The sequence below is a fragment of the Pogona vitticeps genome, chromosome 2, assembly GCF_051106095.1.
Source record: "Pogona vitticeps strain Pit_001003342236 chromosome 2, PviZW2.1, whole genome shotgun sequence".
NCBI lineage: Eukaryota > Metazoa > Chordata > Lepidosauria > Squamata > Agamidae > Pogona > Pogona vitticeps.
Genome location: NC_135784.1, coordinates 21002090 through 21022816, shown reverse-complemented (window position 1 = coordinate 21022816; position 20727 = coordinate 21002090). Strand labels below are relative to the sequence as shown.

Here is a 20727-nt window from a genome sequence, read left to right as displayed (position 1 = left end):
GACATGACTTAATGACTAAACAACAACAAGCAGTGAGATTTATGGTTGAGGCAAGATTTGAACTTGGGTCTCTTTTTAGCCCAGTTCTCAAACTGATGCATTATCCTGGCTCATATTTTTTCTGTGACAGATAAAGTGTTTAATGCTGCTGGTTCTTTTGCTTTTTATTTCTAAACTACTATTTTTGGGAAAAATCTGAATGCATGTGACACCGCAGGACCACTATATCCATGGGAGATCGGCTCAAAGCCCCATCCCTCTGCAGATGGAAAATCATGGATTATTTAGCAAACACGATGCGTAGCCCTTTGGTCTAGATGGGCGGGGTAGAAATCTAATAAAATAAAATGAATAAAAATATATATTTATGGGAATTTAAAAAAAAAATATTTTCAGCAAATGGTGATCCCGTGGATAAGGGGATCCTACTGTATTCCCTGATGTGAGGGTACCTGTTGGGATCCAGGAGCTTACCGTGATCATCTCCAAGGACCATCCATAAGAGCAGAGCACTGGAATGAGACAGTTCAAGAAACCAGTCTTAGCAGTTTTCTTCCCCTGACCTCCTACAGCAAGTCTTTTGCAAAGCTAACGGATCTTCACCGCCCATTTGAGACCAGTCTAGTTCCCAAATATTTTACATTGGAATAGGGAAAGCTCACAACAATATACTGTACAGTTGTTGCAAAAAAATGAGGAAAAGGGGGGGAAAGCATTTTTCCCCGAAGGCTGCTGATGTAGCGAAGGTCAGAAGGATCAGGGAAGCCTATGGGAGCAGATATATTACCCCCGCTATTCAAAAATTCCTAAGTTTCAGCCCGAGAGCCTACACTCACCACTGGCACAAGGGAAGGCAGAAATGGGCACCACATGGAAATGTTAGTTTTCTCCGTAGTCCCCCATAGCAGTAACTTGTCCAAGACGTGGTACTGGCCGACAGTTCTTCCCCCTCCCACCCCGCCTCTGGCCCTATACATTAAGGCAGTGGCTTGCTCAACAGACAACAGTGGAGAAAGGATTATTTCCTTATTGTGAAAAGCTTTGCTGATTATTTTCAGTGGACCCACGACAAGTCCAGCCATCGTTTCTCCGCTCAGCAGAGGTGAGTGGAAGGGAAGCAAGTTAAGAGACAGCGAGTAAGCGGATGTTTTATGAAACAAGTGGATTTATTGGATGCCCAGAACAGATTAAATGCTTTGTTAGTAGGTTGTAATAAAGGAAAAAAAAATTAAAGTGCCAGTAGTTGGTAGTCATTTCCCCTAAAACTCTTTGATTCTATTATCTCTACAATACCTACAGTAAATGTCCAGTGTTCCTTCTTTTATTGCCGCCTGGTGGATGGATCGTCATTGGCCCTGAAGTTCAAATGAACCGGTTCAGTATTGCTTGTGAATTCACAATCCCAGTTAACCCATAAAATGATTCTGATTAGTCTCAAAATCGGGGCAGGTAACGATAAATACACCCGGGAAAAGGATTTCATGAGAAATTATCCGAGGAGACAATCTTATGGATGTTTGACTCATGATGTAAACTATATTTTCAAATCCACGCACAAGCACACCCACACACACAAAAAAAATTCCATGCTGTAATGAAACATGGCTGCTTTGGCTCTTAAACTGCATCATGCAGCAGTGGTTCCCAACCTTGAGCAAGCCAGGTGTTCTTGGACTACAACTCCCAGAAGCCTTCACCCGTCGACTGTGCTAGGCCGAGGTTTCTGGGAGTTGCAGTCCAAAAAGCCATCTGGGTGACCCAAGGTTGGGCACCACTGTCTGTCTACAGAGTTGTAGCACCCATATAGTAGATTCAAGGCCAGTCCGCAGATGGGACGGAGAATCGGGAGTTGAGAGCAGCGTTGAAGTCACCAACGGCGGCAAGAAGCACAAGGACGAGAAACCTTTGACCTACCCAGTGTCTTTGACTACAATTCCATCATCCTTTCCCTTTGGTCACGGTCTCTGGTGGCGTCTTTAAAAAGCTGATGTCCAAAGTTGTGGGGGGCACAAGATTTCCCTCGTCTCAACCCGCATACACGCAGAAATAAAATAAAATCAAAACCAACTCTTTCCCATCCTGCTGCTCTCTAGATAAGGCTGTGGGACTATTTCAACATGGTGGGGATCCCTGTATGGGGAAGCCTTGCTAAAAGGAATACACACACAACACACACACCCCCCCCCGACTTGAAAATGTTCATTATCAGTGGCCATAATGCTCTACTCGTTTTCAAACAGTGCCACAAAAAAATAAAAATGATTTTGTGAGGGCGAGGAACCTGTGGGGGCGAGGAACCTGTGGGGGTCCTCCTGATGTAGTTGTATTACATTTCCCACGATTCCACACCACTAACCCTATGGCTAAGCTGGAGAAGGAGCCAATGGAACTACCCGCCCCATGTTCCTCAGGGAAAGTAAGGAGGAAAAAAAACTACATTAAGGTAGTGGAGGGGACATTGGCATTCTAAAGTATGTGCCTGAATCTCTGGTAGCAGCCTCTTCCCCCCCCCCATGCAATTTCACACAGAGTAGTACTCATTGCTGAGTAGTAGTACTGAAGCTTCACTAGACTCCTGGCTTACCCCCCCCCCCTTAGCTCCCATCAGCCAACATTAAATGGGATTGCTATAGTAGGAAAAAAGCTAGCTGAACTGCTCAGTGGTTTAGAAATCTGGCTGTGGAACCAGAGGTTGGGTGTTTGATTCCCCACTATGGCTCCTGGGAGAAGAGCCAGCCTGGGTGGCCTTGGGCAATCTGCACAGTTCCAGGGTTCCCGAAAAAGGGAAGGGTAAAACACCACTTCCAGGTACAGTAGGACCTCCATATCTGCTGGGGATTGATACTGAAAACCACGGATAATAGTAAACACTGATTTCACATGCGTTACCAGAACTGGCCACTAGAGGGCACCAGTGTATGATTTACTAACAAATATACATAGCTCCCTCTAATGGGCAGTTCTAGTAATACATGTAAAAAGATTTTCTGGATTTTTTTTTCTTTTAATATTTTCAGAGTGTAGATGTGAAATTGCAGACACTGATCCAATGGATATGGGGGTACTACTATAACTTCTACCTTGAAAAACCCTGAAAAGGTTTTTTCAGAATTGACATCACATCACCATCATCATCATTGTACCTGAAAATGTGCTTGCATGCCCTGGGGAGACTTGTCCATAATATATAGGTGCTATAGCACTGCTTACCTGTTCATGAGGAGATCAGTGTCAGATGATGTGGAACTAGTAACCTCCCACAAAAAAATGAACAGCACTCAGTGTGGTTGTTGCAAAACCCTGTTAAAACTTGGATGGAGAATGTCTTGTCATCACTCCTCCCCATTATTTTATTTTATTTTGCTTTCCATGTGTACTGGGCTACAATCTCCTTTCTCTCAGAAAACCACTGGCCACGCTGGCTTAGAATGATGGGAGTTGTAGTCAAAGAGATATGGAGAGGTGGAGAAAGGCTGGAGTCTTCTGCCGGCAGCTGCTCAAAACCTCAGGCTGAGAGGGATCTTTCTTAATATGGACCCCTCCAATGCCAGAAATGAATCAGTAGGGCTGGCCCTATCATGAGACAGAGCGAGGCAGGCACGTCAGGTGGCAGAGGATTGGGAAGAGCTGGCTGCAACTTCCTACTCACCCGTTGTTCCCTTCTAATGGAGAATCACGTTGTGTGCTCCACACAACCTTTCCTGAACAGGTAAGACAGGAACTGCTGTGTGATCTCCAGGAGCAACGTGAAATTCTTCAGCTTCTATAGGTGGAGAAGGACTCTTGTCCATTGCCTCAAGCAGCATAACATCTTGGGCTAGCCTTGGAAACCTTGGGCCGCCTTCCCTCAAAGCTGGTATTGTTGTACCACTGAGCTTTTAGCGCTCCTTAATCCAGTCTTAGTATCAGAAAGGACTCGGCAGGGATATGCCCGATTTCTTGGACTCCCAACTCCCAGAATTCTCCAAGAACTCCCCAGGCAGAATTTTGGGGATTTTCAGGATATAGACCTACATCTACAGGCACCAACCTTTCCAATCACCTGGAGAAGGGCCTCGTCTCAGAGAATCTGTTGTGATCTTGGATCTATTTCCTCTTGTTAATGTTCCAAAATGGACGCGGTCGCAGCATTCCCAGGCGCTGTGGTCTAACTTCCCTTGAGTTTTGGAAAAGAGCCTCTCCCAAAGAAACTCCAATACCCAGAAAGTGGCAGCTTCCTTTTTGGAACCTTAACCACAGGAAGTAGGTCCAAGATACAAACATAACCTCTGAGACAAGGCCCTTCTCCAGTTGCGCAAAATTTGCAACAGGGACCAAGAGTGAACCGGCTTCTTGGCCACTACAACGATTTCACCCCGTCCAGCTTCCTTCTTCAGCTGGCAAGTTTTTAGGAGGACATCTGAATCACTCTCGTGTTAGCCTTCTCTCAGTGCCATCCCTTGATCCACAAGCATCCATCCCAAACTGCAGACATGGCAGATTCCATAAGGATCTGGGTTCAACTGTGAAAGCAAACAGCACGCTCAATCTATAGATCCGTGGTTCCCAACTTTAGGTCCCCAGATGTTCTTGGACTAGAACTCCCAGAAACCTTCACCACGAGCTGTGCTGGCCAAGAGTTGTAGTCCAAGAACATCTGGGAACCCAAGATTGGAAACCACAGATCAATAGATTACAGGATGAGCGGTAGGGGTGGTGGGGGGAAATACACGTTTCTGTGTGTTTGGGGGGGGGTGATACGAAGAGAAACAAGTTAGTTCATCAGATATAGGGAGAGATCCACCACCTCTACCTTTTTTGGAAGCTTGCTCGCCAAGGCAACAGAGGCTGTGAGGAACCATTTCTCCCTCCAGCCTTCACAGCAAAACCCATCACAACTGGGAAACCCATCCTATGCTGACTCGGCAGGTGACTCTGGAGGGCTTCCTAGCCTCCTTTTTTGTTCCAAAAAAAGTCCTGGATGACCTCCGATCGCTCCTTAGTGATGGTGCTTGATGAAGTTTGAGTTGTCACTGAACCGCTTCCCGCAGACGGAGCATTCGTAGGGTTTCTCCCCCGTGTGGATCCTCTTGTGGACGATGAAATTGGAGTAGTCGTTGAAGCGCTTCCCGCAGGCCAGGCACTTGTAGGGCTTCTCGCCGGTGTGGATCCTCTTGTGTCGGGTCAGGCTGGAGCCCGTGTTGAAGCCCTTCCCGCAGTAGCAGCACTTGTAAGGCTTCTCCCCCGTGTGCACGCGCTGGTGGATGAGGAAGGCCGCTCGGCTGACGAAGCTCTTCCCGCACTCGGAGCAGTTGTACCACCGTTCTCCTGAGTGGGTCCGCTCGTGGGCGATGAGGTTGGAGCGCCGGCGGAAGGCTTTCCCGCAGACGTGGCAAGCATTGTCCCTCTCGCCGCCGGGGAAGGCTCCCGGCTGAATCGCACTCTCGTCTAGGTCTTCGTAGGTTCCCTGAGAGTTGATGAACTTCCCTGCTTCTCTCTCCAGGCAGTTCCCAAAAAGTATCTCAGGAACGTCCCCGCGATCTGAACAGAGAGGGACACTCTGGTCCGGTCTCCCTGACAACATCCAATGGGGTTCCAACTCCTCGGAGTTTTCGGGGTCCTTCTTCTCGGTCCTAGACAACTTCTCATCCTCTGCCAAGATAAACACAAGCAAGGAACACAAATTACCCGATGGCGGAAACCCAGCCACCGAGTCACCACTAGAGTAGGTCTACTCAATCAATGGAATTTATAGAGGAATGGACTCCCCACCGAGTGGATGGGCCTCCTTCTAGTGGCGACTTGCTAGGATTTCAGCTCATAGTCTTAGCATGTAAGATGATCTTGTGACGCTCTAGATCAGGGGTCTCAAACATGTGGCCCGGGGGCCATTTGCGGCCCCCCAAATGATAGTTTGTGGCCCTCGCCTTGCCTGCCCCCCCAAAGGACCCACACATCCTCTGCTGTCAAGAGTAAAAAAAAAAGCCTTGCCTCGCTCGCCAGCTCTCTCCCAAGACAGCACCTCTTGCACCCTCCGTCCAGAACTGCAGCCTGCCAGCCAGCCCACCTGTCTGCCGGCTAAGGAAACTCCTGGGTGGCTTCCTCGGGCTCTTGCTCCGCTTGGCGGAAAATCTGATGCAGCCCAGCCTCACCCAGACTCTGCCTCCAGCGGCCCCCAGGTAAATTGAGTTTAAAACCCCTGCTCCAGATGTTTGTGAACTAGTACTCCCATCATCATCCCTCCACCCTTGGCTAGGCTGTCAGGGCTGATGGCAACTGGAGTCCAACCCCATCTGGAGAACCTGTTTTTCTGTCCATGGACAAGAACGAAGGTGAATGCCATCAGGCGAGCTACTATCCACGCCAAACCACCAGATGGCTTTCTGAGAGGCCCACACACTGGGCATCAAGGGAACAGCCCACTTTCAATGTTGCTCTCTGATTACTGGTATTCATACGCATGTCGCCCCGACTATAAAAGTTCAAATCTTAACTCCCACTGCATGCAAAGTAGGCGGAGAGGGAGCCCATGTATGGTGAATGTATTGAATCTACTGTTTCCCAGTCTTGGGTCCCCAAATAAAATTTAAATACAGTGGGGTCTCGACTTACGAACTTAATCCATATTGGAAGGCATTTCTCAGGTCGAAAAGTTCTTAAGTCGAATCTGCATTTCCCATAGGAATGCATTGAAAACCATTTAATCCGTATCTGCTCTTTTTGTCCATAGAAACTAATGGGAAGCTGCTATTCCGCCTTCTGCCACTAGAGGGGGATATTTTTTCTTTTTTCCTTTTAACCTAAGATGACTTAGCTTTTAAAAAAAAGGAAAAAAAGAGTTCGTAACTCGAATCTAAGTTCATAAGTCGAGTCCATATATTCCTATGAGAGCGGTTTGTAAGTCGAAACGTTCGTATGTCGAGCCGTTCGTAAGTCGAGACCCCACTGTACAATCTCCATAATCCTCAGCCAGCATGGTTGGAGAAATGGGCCCTGTAGTCCGACAGAACCAGGAGAGTCAGAAACTCTTAATTTGGACCCATCACAATATTTTCCCCCTCAAATGGCTATTATTGTTTTTACAGACAAAAACCTGACACTTCAAGAGTGCAAAGAAAAAGTAATATCCACTCATTCCCCTTATCTCTGAAGAAGCCTCCCTATTCCGGTGGGGTTCCTTCTGAGGAGGGCCAGTTTTTCTCCATCAGGAACACCTGATGTAATTACAGCGCAACTCAGATAATTGCTGGCTACACCTTTTGCCCACTGGGGCAAATAAAGGACCTCACTTTCACCGGAGGTTTTTCAAATCACTGCTCAGCAAACTCGTCTTCCTGCCCAGTGAAGGCTGAATAGAACAAGGCACGGCCAGATCGTGGGTCCACGGGAAGGTTTTTCTCTTACATCGTTCAATACTTCCTGCCTCTGTAACAGCCATTTCTCCTGTAGTCTTGCAACTACCTGTGACGGCTGCAATGATGTCACCTGCCTATCATGGTTATGCTGGAACCCATCTGCCTATAGCAGAGCAGGAGGTGGGACTCCAGGAGGTGGAGCTGTGTATATAAAGGGGGGGAGTGAATGATGTGAGTCAGTTTTTGAGAGTTAAGGTCTGAGAGAGAGTGTGTATGAGGGGATACTTTATTATTACTGATTGCCTTTTTATTTTAGTTGATAAAGTGATTTACCATTCCTTCTGTTGTTATCAATAAAATACAAGTTTTTATTTTTAAAATCATACATTTGTCTGAAGAGTCTTATGAAGGAGTGGTTGGTGGCAGCGTAAATAAAGTGTGAATGAGAGAGTGTCCTGACCATTGTGACGTGAAAGAGGGACGTCACAAAGTAAATTGGTGCCAGCGGGTGGGATACGAGTTGTCCAGTTGTCCAGTTGTCCAGTAAAGCCTTGGCTAAGGTGGCAAGAGCAAAAGGACTTCAGTTAGGGTCACCTGAAGTGGAAAGTGTGGGCATCTCTAGGATTTGACTCAAGGGGAGCAAATCTAGTGGAGAGGCACTTAAGCTTCAGAGTGGGAAACTGATTTATGAGCTCTGTAGTGGCCATTTTGTGAGGGAGAGTAGCCCCAAAGCAGAGACTGTGGCGAATTGGTCAGAGTGTCCTGAGTTAGGTGAACTCTGAGAGGACAGACCAAGCCCAGCAAAGCTGAGGGATCTCCATTTTAAACAGCTCCAGTGAGTGGTGAGAGCTGTGGTGATTCTAAAGGCAGCCAAAGGCAGTAATATAAAATAAGTATCCTTAGTTGGCAAGAGGCCCAGAAAAGGGGAAAAGAAGACGACATAGAAGCTTAGTTACAGTTTCTAGTGTCAGATCAGCTGAAACACACTGCTAATATATATCAGACCTTAACACAGAAAGGAAAAAAGTATTTTAAACAGAGGCTTGGAAATAGTCAGGAGCCTCTTGTGTAAGAAACATGCCTTTGACGCGCAGTAAAATGGCTGAAAGTGAGCCTAAATCTCCAGAGATGTCTGAGGGAACTGGAGAGGTGATTGAGGGAGAAGGGGACAGATTTACCTCAGAGCAGGAGGAAGGAAATAATGGGGAACAGTTATCAGAACTAAGGAAAATTCAATTAGCACAGGAACATGAATATAGAATGAGACAATTGGAAAGGGAGGCTGAGAGAGAGAGAATTGCCCTAGAGAAGGAGGAAAGAGAGAGACAATTTGAACTGGAGAAACAGCGTATAGTATTGGAGATAAGAAGAATGGAATTACTGAACCAGAACAATAATAATAATAGGGAAAATGAGGAGAGCCAATTATCAAAAGCAGATTTAAAGAAATTTCCATCCTATAAACAAGGGGATTCAGTTGAAGCGTTCCTTACAAGTTTTGAGAGAGCAGCCTCAGATTTTTCTCTCAGAGAAGCAGAGAAAATGGTAGTTTTAAGGTCTCTGATTAGTGGGAAAATGGCAGAAATATATGCTGATATGCCAATAGAACTCAGTAAAGATTACTCAGAGTTTAAAAAGTTGGTTTTTCTTAGATTTGGTATTAATTCAGAACACCTCAGACAGAAATTCAGAAAGCTCACCAAGAAATCAGATGAAACTTTCACACAGCTGGGTTATAACTTAGAGAGATGTTTGGACAGGTGGTTGGAACAGGAGAATGTACAGACTTTTCAACAGTTAAAAAATATTGTAGGTTTGGAGCAGTTCTATTCCTTGCTCCGTGGTGAACTTAAATATTTGGTTCAGGAAAGGAAACTTACTGACATTAGACAGGCTGCGCAGATTGCTGATTTTATTTCACAAATAAGGGGGCCTGTAAGTTATGAGGAAAAAGGTATGAGGAAAACATGGGACCCAAAGTACTCCAAAGAGCCAGGTCAGGGTCAGGCTAAAATGGGCAGCCATTTTGTGAGTAAAACTTCTGGGCAGAGCCAGTCCAGGAACCAGATTTTGGAGGGAAAAGAAAAATCTGAAAAGTTCACTAACAGAGGCTCATGGGGAGATAAAATTTGCTTTGCTTGTCAAGGCAGGGGACACATTGCTTCCCAGTGTTTTAACACAACTCAAAAGAAAGAAATTTCTCCTCAGAAAGTGAATTTGAAAGAGGCAAAGTCTGTGTATTGTATACAGAACAGCCAAATGAGTCCCTCTAGAGATAGCCCTGTTGCCATGGGAACGCAGACAGAAGCAGCAGCTAGCTCTTCAGAAATGGATACTTCTAGTGGCCCGAGTTCAGAATATGAGGATCTGCCAATAGCTGAAATAAGACATTGTTTGTACATTCAGATAAATTCTCAGCTACTGGAAGCAGCTGGGGACAGGATAAAAATTTTAGGACAGAATTACACTGCTTTACGAGACACTTGCTCACAAGTTTCGATCTGCCACTCTGATATTGTACCTCAGGAATGTATAATTCCTGATCAGAATATGACTCTCAGAGGAATTGGGAAGGAGTTAGTGAACTTGCCTGTGGCAGATGTTTTAGTTGATTATCAAGGATGGCGGGGAGTTTGGCGAATGGGGGTTTCTTCTCAAATTCCTACACCTTGTCTTATTGGCACTGACTTAACAAAGCATGTCAAGAGTGCCTTGGTGATTACGCGATCACAACCTGAACAAAGGGAAGCTAGTAATGGTACTGGCTCTCAAGAACAAGAAGAGAACATACCCCAGGCTGAGGCGTTTTCGTTAGAAATACCTCAGAAAAGTGTATTTGCCAGGGATCAGATAGCAGACCCCACTTTAAAAAGCTGTTTTGAAAAGGTGGATGACAAAGAATTAACATTTGAATGTCCTGAACGTTTCATTATAAAGTGTGGGTTGCTCTATAAAGAAAAATTGATTAATATGGCAAAGGGAGGGCCTGAGATTAGAAGGCAGTTGGTTGTTCCTGATAAATATCGCCCTATGCTGCTAGAAAAGGGACATGCAGACATTTTCTCAGCTCATTTGGGGATAAATAAGACCAAACAGAGAATAGCCCAAACCTTTTATTGGCCTGATATGGGAAAACATATTAGGAGTTTCTGCCAGAGATGCGTGGTACGTCAAAAACAGGGACATAACCGTGACAAGACAAAAGCAAAGCTGTGTCCTTTACCAGTAATTTCAACACTTTTTAAACGTCTAGGAGTGGATATCATAGGTCCATTGCCCACAGTCACTAAGCGAGGGAACAGATTTATTTTAACCATTGTGGACCATGCCACTAGGCACCCTGAGGCAATTCCTTTACGAAACATAGAGACCCAGACTGTAGCGGAGGCTTTAGTAAATTATATGAGTAGAATGGGTTTCCCTTCTGAGATTATCACAGACTTAGGAACCTCTTTTACATCCAGACTTATGAAAAGGTTATGGCAGATCTGTGGGATCAGGCACCTCGAAACTTCTCCTTATCACCCAGAATGTAACGGGTTAACGGAAAGATTTAATGGTACACTCATCAGGATGATCAGAGCTTACTTACAGGAGAATCCAAATAATTGGGAACAAAAGTTACAACTACTCTTATATGCATACAGATCAGTCCCACAGGAAAGTACTGGGTTTAGTCCTTTCGAGCTATTATTTGGGAGACATGTAAGGGGACCACTAGATTTAATCAAGCAGAATTGGGAACAGTGTATTGAAGATGATCCCCACGATGTAGTAACTTATATTGATTCACTAATGAACTGCCTCAAGAGAAATATGGATTTGGCTGTGGAAAATTTAACAACTAAAAAGGCCAAACAGAAACAGTGGTATGACAAACGAGCACGAGAACGTCAATTCAACCCAGGGGATGAGGTTCTTAGGCTGAGACCCATTAAGGGGAACAAATTACAACTTAAATGGGATGGACCATATAGAGTGATTCAGAAAATGAGTGACCTTAATTATATTATTGAGGACGATGGAAGTTTAGGCAGGAGGGTTGTTCATGTCAATGCCCTTAAGCCCTATTATAGAGAAACGAACCAGGTGCTGTTTGCCATGAAAGCTGCTGATAAAGAGGAACATGATTTACCCTTCTGGGAAGGGAGGGGTCAGCAGAAGTTTAATCCACAAGATGTGCAGATCAGCCCTAGTCTATCCAGTGAACAGCAGAGTAGTCTTAGGACTCTGGTTACAAAATATCAAGAAGTGTTCTCAAGCAAGCCTAGTGTTGCCAAGGGAGTGCTACACAGGATTGACACAGGGAATGCTTCCCCTCAATCTGTAACACCATATAGAGTAACAGGTCCTTATGTAGAGAAAGTGCGCAAAGAACTGGATGAAATGCTGAAAGACCAAATTATTGTACCCTCTTCTAGTGCTTGGTCAGCCCCGGTAGTCTTAGTGGACAAGCCGGACGGTTCCATCAGGTTCTGTGTGGACTACAGAAAGTTAAATGCAGTAACCAAACCTGATGCGTATCCTATGCCCAGGCTTGATGACCTAATTGAAACCATTGGAGGTTGCAGATTCATATCTTGCCTGGACCTAACGAAAGGGTTCTGGCAAGTAAGAATTGACCCAAAGGCCCAAGAGAAAACAGCATTTTGTAGTCCATTTGGTCTGTTTGAATTCCGGGTTCTTAGTTCTGGTCTGCGAAATTCACCAGCTACATTTCAAAGGCTCATGGACAAAACTTTGCAAGGGCTCAGTGCATTTACTGTGGCTTATATCGATGACATTGGGGTATTTAGCAACACATGGCCAGATCACCTGTATCATTTAGAGATAGTTTTACAAAGGCTAAAAGATGCTGGGTTAACTGTCAAAGCCAGTAAGTGTCACCTAGGTAGCACTGAAATGAAATACTTGGGTCATAGAGTTGGAGGAGGTCTTATCAAACCCCTAGAGGCCAAGATAGATGCAATCCTTAAATGGCCCAGACCCAATACCAAAAAGAAAGTGAGATCCTTTTTAGGTCTGGTAGGGTACTATAGAAAGTTTATACCCTGCTTTAGTGAAATTGCTGCACCACTGACGGAGCTAACGAAGAAAAGGAGCAGTGACCGTGTTTCCTGGTCCCAGGACTGCGAGGTGGCGTTTGGTCGGCTGAAAGAAGCTTTAACCAACCATCCCGTGCTGCATGCTCCTGATTTCAGCAGAGAGTTTATCATCTATACTGACGCATCCAATGCCGGTGTTGGAGCGGTGCTGTGTCAACAAGATGACGACGGAGACCAACATCCTGTGTCATACCTAAGCAAGAAGCTGAATCCAAGTGAGAAAAACATGTCTACCATTGAGAAGGAGTGTTGGGCCATCGTTTTTGCAATTAAGAAATTGAAGGCCTACATCTGGGGTCGTCATTTTACCCTGTGCACTGATCACTCACCTCTAATGTGGCTAAGGACAATGAAAGCCCAGAACAGTAAGCTGATGAGGTGGGCGCTTCTCTTACAGGACTATGACTTCGAGGTTAAGGTGGTCAGAGGGACTCTGAACTGTGTGGCTGACGCCTTATCCAGAAGACCAGAAGACAACGGATGAACTTATATGGACATTTAAAGTATATGTGAATGTAAATGGTTATATTATGTGTTGAAATGTCGAGTGTGTTTTCAATGCTTTATTATATGTGCTTTTATTGTTTAAAGTAAGTAGTGGTAAGTATAGGTATGCTTAGAAATGTGTTATTTTATGTGTGTTAATCAAATGTTGTAGATAACAATGTAATTTGCTTGCTGTTGTTTTGTGTTGAAAAGCACTATAGCTTTTCATCACAAAACAACTTATTAAGGGGGAAGGTATGTGACGGCTGCAATGACGTCATCTGCCTATCATGGTTATGCTGGAACCCATCTGCCTATAGCAGAGCAGGAGGTGGGACTCCAGGAGGTGGAGCTGTGTATATAAAGGGGGGGAGTGAATGATGTGAGTCAGTGTTTGAGAGTTAAGGTCTGAGAGAGAGTGTGTATGAGGGGATACTTTATTATTACTGATTGCCTTTTTATTTTAGTTGATAAAGTGATTTACCATTCCTTCTGTTGTTATCAATAAAATACAAGTTTTTATTTTTAAAATCATACATTTGTCTGAAGAGTCTTATGAAGGAGTGGTTGGTGGCAGCGTAAATAAAGTGTGAATGAGAGAGTGTCCTGACCATTGTGACGTGAAAGAGGGACGTCACACTACCGTATTTGCTGGCGCACAAGGCGACCGGCCGTATAAGACGACCCCCCCAACAGGAGGAGGAGGAAGAGGGAAAACGGGTGGGGGCGGCGAGCGAGCGCGCAGCTGGCTTGGCAGCGCGGGGCAGCGGGCAGCCCGGCGGCGATTCAAGCATGGCAGCGAGAGGGCGAGGAAGAGCAAGAGGCTGAGGAAGAGGAGGAAAAGGGAAAGGGGCGGGGGGCGGGCGAGCGAGCGCGTGGCTGGCTCAGTGGCACGGCGGTGGGCAGCCCGGTGGCGGGCTCTGGCCACTCAGGCATGGCAGGCTGTGCTTCCCTCCCTCCCTCCAGACTGACTGCCTGCCTGCCCACCTGTCTTCCTCCCTGGCCAGCGCGGCCCCGCATCATTCAGTGCACCCGGTGTACAAGACGACCCCCCCCACTTGAAGGCATGTTTTTGGGCCCAAAAAGTCATCTTGTACGCGGCAAATACGGTAACAAGCATGGGTGTGAATGACTTCAGTCACAATCTAATCACAGAGAGAGTGTGGCCGAGTGATTAGCCTTGCAAAGAAGGGATGTCATTGTAATGAATGAATGAATCCTATCCTGACTGGAAAGCTCAGTGGTTGAGGTAGGTGACTTGCAGAGCCAGAGGTAGGGAGTTCAATTCCTCATGGTGCCTCCTGCAAGTAGAACCAGCCTGGGTGGCCTTGGGCAAGCTGCACAGTCCCAGGGCTCCCCCTAGAGGAAGGGAAAGGTAGACCACTTCTGAGTATTTACCTAGAAAAAAACAAAAAAGGTCTCCATAAGTCAGAAATGACTTGATGACATGGGATTATTTTTATGCAGACTTATCCGGGAGTAAGTCTCATTGAACACAGTAGGATTTCCTTCTCAGTAAACAAACATCAGTTTGTACCACAAGGCTTCCTAGCTTCCAAGGAAGTGGGAGTTGTAATCGCAGAAAGATAACAGCAGCCAAGAAAGCCTAGGCATTAGCATTGAATGGAGCTCACATGGATATCCTGTTTCTCTTAGGAACACCAAAGCATGGTGAGGCCCAGAGGCTCTTACCCAACTCAGCAGTGTCTCCATCATCCTTTGGCTTCATCCAGCCATCCAGCGATGGTTTCCTGACTGAGCCTTCCTCCTCAAATGGGCTGATCATCTGAAACAACAGAAAGGATGTCGTGAAGAGAACTTTCTCAGTGGCTGCTCCTAGACTCTGGAACTCCCTCCCACTGGAGGCCAGCCTGGCTGCCTCTTTGCTGTCCTTCCGCAAGCAAGTGATTGTTTGCCTGAGTGGAGTTCTTAAATGTGCCTTATTGTTTTGAATGTGCTTTTGAGTCTTGCTTTCATTTACCATTTCTTAGAGTGTTCGATCCTTTTTTACTATTTGTATACTACAGTAATTGTTTCTAGCTTTAAGTATTTTCATTTTAATGATGTAAGCCACCTTGGGGGCTTTTTCAGGAACAAGGAGGTGTAAAAATATTTTAATTAAATCGAACTCAGTTTCTACCTTTTAGAATAGCGGGAACACTTGTGCAAAAAAACTAGGAAACAACCAAATGATAGTGGGAAAGGCAGGTCGGCATCTAGGGCCTCCCCAAAGGTTTGCTTCACCTCCGGGGACTGAGATGGTCCCTGTGACAAACCCAGACCTACTGGGATATGTCACACAGTTTACACTAAGCTGCCACCAACCATTCCCTTTAAGAAGTCACACAGACCAGGGATGGATTTTTAAACAATAAAAGAATAAGGTTTATTTAAATACACACAGGGAAAAATAAAACAATCAGGTGAATCAGATAAAGTAACGTGGCTTAGTTTCACTCACACACACACACAGTTTGGTTCACTCAGAACCTTAACTTAAAGCACAGACCCTGAACCTATCAGTTCTGGCTAACCAACAGACACCTGAACCTATCAGGTTGGTACTCTGACACACAGTAGTACCCTGTCTGACACACAGACTCCCACAACAGCTTCTTCTTCCCAGCTGCTGCTTCGTCACAACCCAGTGTCTCTCTGCATCTCTCCTAACTCTCCACACAGGCATCACATATTTATACAGTACAGCCCCTCCTCCTGATGTCCCGCCTTCCACTCCCCATAGGATGGAACTTTCCCTCCAAACCCATGACAGACAGGTAACATCAGTGCTGTATGTAACACCTCCCCTCTTTATAAGTTGTTTTGTAGGGGGAAAGCTAAAAGTGCTTTTCACCAAAAAACAACCTTGATAAAACATACAACAACAGTTATACATACCATATAATACCATACTTACTTACATTCTAAGTTAAACATTTACCATTTAGGCATTTAAACATTTACCATATACAATACATCAATTTACCTTTATTCATACAAACCAATTCAAAAACACAGGTACATTTTACTTTTTGTCATCATTATATACATATAGTCCATGTTCTTTCGCCGTCTTCAATCTTCAGGTCTTCTTGATAAGGCGTCAGCAACACAGTTCACTGACCCTCTGACCACCTTCACTTCAAAGTCATAGTCCTGTAGGTTCAAAGCCCACCTCATAAGTTTGCTATTGTGGGTTTTCATTGTCTTTAACCATTGCAATGGTGAATGGTCAGTACACAGAATAAAATGTCTTCCCCAGATGTAAGGCTTGGCCTTCTGGATCGCGTAGACTATGGCCAAACACTCCTTCTCCATGGTTGCCAAATGTCTCTCACCTTTTTGAAGTTTCCTACTCAGGTAGGACACTGGATGCTGGTCACCATTCTCATCCTCCTGGCACAGAACTGCTCCTACCCCGCTGTTAGACGCATCGGTGTAGATGATGAACTCCCGGTCGAAGTCAGGAGCACGCAGCACTGGATACTGGACGAGCGCCTCCTTCAACCTCTGGAACGCCGCCTCACAGTCGCTGGTCCACGGGATGCGGTCATCAGTCTTCTTCCTCGTCAGATCGGTCAGCGGAGCCGCAATCTCGCTAAACCTTGGGATGAACTTTCTGTAGTAGCCCACCAACCCAAGAAATGATTTGACTTTTTTCTTGGTGTTGGGTCTAGGCCAATCACGAACAGCTTCTATTTTGGCCTCCAGGGGTTTTATCACTCCTCCCCCTACCATGTGACCCAAGTATTTTATTTCTGGGCTACCCAGCTGACACTTGCTGGCCTTTACTGTTAGCCCTGCTGCACTTAACCTCTGCAGCACTAACTCCAGGTGTATCAGGTGATCTTCCCAGGTATTACTGAAGATCCCTATGTCGTCAATGTAGGCCACTGTAAAGTCACTGAGCCCTGCCAAGGTCTGGTCCATCAGCCTTTGGAATGTGGCTGGCGCATTTCTGAGACCAAAGCTCAGGACTCGAAACTCATAGAGACCAAAAGGGCTGCAAAAGGCAGTCTTTTCTTGATCCCTGGGATCAATTCTTAATTGCCAATATCCCTTTACCAGGTCCAATGATGAGATGAACCGACAACCCCCTATGGTTTCAATCAGGTTGTCTAGCCTGGGCATTGGGTAGGCATCAGGAGTGGTTACACGGTTTAATTTCCTGTAATCGACACAAAACCTAATGCTCCCATCAGGCTTGTCCACAAGGACTATCGGAGAGGACCAAGGGCTAGAAGAGGGGACGATTATGTTCTCCCTCAGCATCTCGTCCAGCTCCTTCCGCACCTTGTCCCTATAGGGTCCCGTTACTCGGTATGGGGATACTGCCTGCGGGGGTGCATCCCCTGTGTGGATCCGATGCATCACTCCCTTCACTATCCCCGGCTTGTTGGAAAACACCTGTTGATATTTACTAAGCAGCATTTTTAGTTCTTGCTGCTGGTCTTGGGTGAGTGCAGGACTGATCTGTACCTCCTCTGGGTTGTATTTTACTTCCCCTCTACCCTCCCAGAAGGGTAATTCAGCTTCCTCACTCTCAGCTGCTTTTATCGCGAATAAAACCCTCTGTTCCCCTCTGTAGTAGGGTTTTAGGGCATTCACATGAACCACCCTCCTTGCTTGGTTCTCCTCCTGCTCTATTAGGTAGTTCAGGTCTGACATCTTGGAAATGACCCTATATGGTCCTGCCCATTTGAGCTGCAGTTTATTCTCCCTGCAGGGCCTCAGCCAAAGCACTTCCTCCCCTGGGTCAAAGTGCCTCTCTCTAGCTTTGTGGTCATACCATGTTTTCTGTCTGACCTTCTGAGCTTGCAGGTTTTCTGCTGCCAGCTCTAGATTTCTCTTTAGGTCATTCATCAAGGTGTCTATGTATGTCACAACGTCTTGTGGGTCATCCTGGGTGATCTGCTCCCAATTTTGTTTGATCAAATCAAGGGGCCCTTTCACCCTTCTCCCAAATAAAAGTTCAAATGGACTAAACCCAGTACTGGCTTGTGGCACTGATCGATAAGCAAACAAAAGGGATTGCAGCTTCTGGTCCCAATTGTTTGGATTTTCTGCCAAGTAAGCCCTAATCATGCGCATTAGCGTTCCATTGAACTTCTCAGTTAACCCATTACTTTCCGGATGATAAGCAGTGGTTTCCTTGTGCTTAATTCCACAGATTTGCCATAAGCGTTTCATGAGCTTTGATGTGAACGATGCGCCCAAATCTGTGATTATCTCTGAGGCAAATCCCATCCTGGACATATACCCCACCAAAGCATCGGCCACGGTGTTAGTTTCAATGTTAGACAAGGGTATGGCTTCAGGATACCTTGTGGCATGGTCCACAATTGTTAGGATGAACCTGTTCCCCCTCTTTGTGGCCTTGGGCAAAGGTCCCACAATATCCACCCCTATGCATTTGAACGGAGTGTCAATCACAGGCAAAGGGCACAACTTTGCTTTGGTCCTGTCGCGGTTATTCCCCTGCCTTTGACACACATCACATTGTTTACAGAACTCCCTGATCTGCTTCCCTATGTCAGGCCAGTAGAAATTCTGTGTGATTCTCTGCTGTGTTTTGTTCACTCCTAAGTGTGCAGCAAACATGTCAGAGTGCCCCCTTTGTAAGATCATGGGGCGATACTTTTCCGGTACCACCAGCTGACTTCTGATCCCATCTCCCCCTTTTGAGATATTCCTCAGGGTTTCTCTATATAAAATCCCCTTTTTCTCCAGAAATCTCACTGGGGTTTCAGGTGTTAGCTGGGCGTCAGTCACCTGTTCAAAACACTTTTGGAGAGTGGCGTCTGCCTTTTGCTCCTGTCCAAATCTGCTGTCTGTGGTTAAGGTTTCCACCACAGCTTCTGAACTCCCCTCTGCTTCCGTCTCTGGCTCATCATTACCCCCCTGAACTGTCCCCGTGGTGGCTTGTGAGCGTGTGATCACTAGCACCCGTTTCACATGTTCAGCCAGGTCATTTCCCACGAGCACAGCTGCTGGCAGAGTCGATGAAATCGCTAGCCGCCAATCTCCCCTCCAGCCTTTAAAATTGACAGGTACCTCTGCTACTGGCAGAGAGATTACCTGCCCCTCAATCCCTGCCACCTTCATGCTCTCATTTGGGATTATAAACTCCCTAGGGATGATATCTGGATGGCACAGGGTTACCTGGGAACAAGTGTCCCGCAGCCCCCTATACTGACGGTCAAGTATTCCTACGTCCACCCCAGCTGTCTCAAACAACTGAGAATCTGTTTTCACCAGCAAGCAGCGCTTTACCTCCACAAGAGGACCATTTTCCTCAGCCTGATCAGCAGAGGTAGCTGTTCCAGACTGAGTAGCCATGGCAACAGGCTCCCTCAGTGACACTGAGCCTTGCTCTTTCTGGACACAGAACACAGCTTTTGGCTTGGTCCCACTAGAATTCTGAGGCACCATTCCTTTTAGCTGCTTTAATTTCTCACACTCTGAGATTAGATGACCCTTTCCCTGACAGAAATAACATTTTCTGGTGTATTTTGATTCTCTCTCATCTTGTTTTGGTTTTCCCTCCAAAATCTGAGGTCTTAGTTTCATGTCTGAGGGCTTCCCTTCACCATGGGCCCCTCCCCCTTGCTGGTTTTTCCCTGGTCCCTGAGAGTACTTGCTGTAGGTTTCTTTGGGTTTACCTACAGATTTCCCCTCACCCAAGGGCTTTCTTATTTGGGAGATAAAATCGGCGATCTCTGCGGCTTGTGCCACAGATTTTGGTTTCCTTTCCCTCACCTGGAATTTCAATTCCCCATGCAGGACTGAATAGAACTGTTCCAGTGCTATCAAATCTTTAAGCTGCTCATAGGTCTCTGTCCCTTCCTGCGATAGCCATTTCTCAAGCAGCCTCACCAATTGGGCCCCCACTTGGGTAAAAGTCTGTTCTGGTTTTTTCGTGAGGGACCTGAATCTTTGTCTCAGCTGCTCTGCATTTATCCCATGTCTGGCAAACACCAGTTTTTTAAACTCTGCAAAATCTTTCATCAGTTCCTCAGGCATCTCGGCATAAACCTCAGCCAGGCTACCACTGATTAAAGATCGCATGATGGTCATCTTCTCAGTTTCCCTCACTGAGAAGTCCACAAACGCTCTTTCCACTAAGGAAAAGAACACCTCGGGACAATCTCCCTTGTGGTACACAGGGAATTTCTTCAGGTCAGCCTTAGACAATTGGCCTCCCTCAGAATCCCTATTATTATTATTGTTCTGGTTCATCATTTCCAGTTTTCTTAATTCAAACGCCATCCTTTCTCTCTCCAATCTTTCCTCCCTCTCCATTCTCTCTCTCTCTAATTCAAATTGCCGCTGTTTCTCTCTTTCCCTTTCCTCCATTTTTTCTCTCTCTAACCTTTCCTCCACTTCAAATTGCCTCATCCTCAGTTCATGCTGTTGGGCTATGAGCAATTTTCTGAGTTCTGGGTCTTGCTCTCCTGTGCTGTCACCTTGCACTGAGCCAAATTCCTCCTCAGAACCTTGGTCAATCTGGGGGTCTTTCACTTCACTCATGTCTGCTACTTTGCTTCGAGTCAAGGGCATAATCCCCCCTCAGAACAGGCTGCTTTAAAAAGTCAAGCCTCAAAATAAAACGACCACTTTTTTCCTTCTGCCTCAGAACCAGCTTTCCCTAGAGATTGCTGCTGTTCTTCAGCACTAACTTGCAACAGTATCGAGTCAGAGCCTACCCCCCTCTGCTGGGCCTCTCAGCTGGTAAGCTAGATCACTGTTGCTACGCAGTTTTGCCTCAGCTTTTTCCCGCCAAAACCAGGCTGCCTCAGAGC

The 20727-nt window shown here is 46.0% G+C and overlaps 1 protein-coding gene across 1 annotated transcript in view; it reads right to left on the bottom strand.

The window, feature by feature from the left end:
- Positions 1-1147: 1147 nt before the first annotated feature.
- Positions 1148-20727, bottom strand: part of LOC110070373 (uncharacterized) — a 30892-nt gene continuing 11312 nt past the window's right edge. Inside the window, exons 3-4 of the mRNA XM_020778049.3 lie at positions 14618-14711; positions 1148-5631 (exon numbers count right to left, since the gene is read on the bottom strand). Of these exons, the coding sequence (XP_020633708.3) occupies positions 4979-5631; positions 14618-14711 (747 nt within the window). The 3' untranslated portion in view covers positions 1148-4978. The remainder of the gene's footprint in view (positions 5632-14617; positions 14712-20727) is intronic.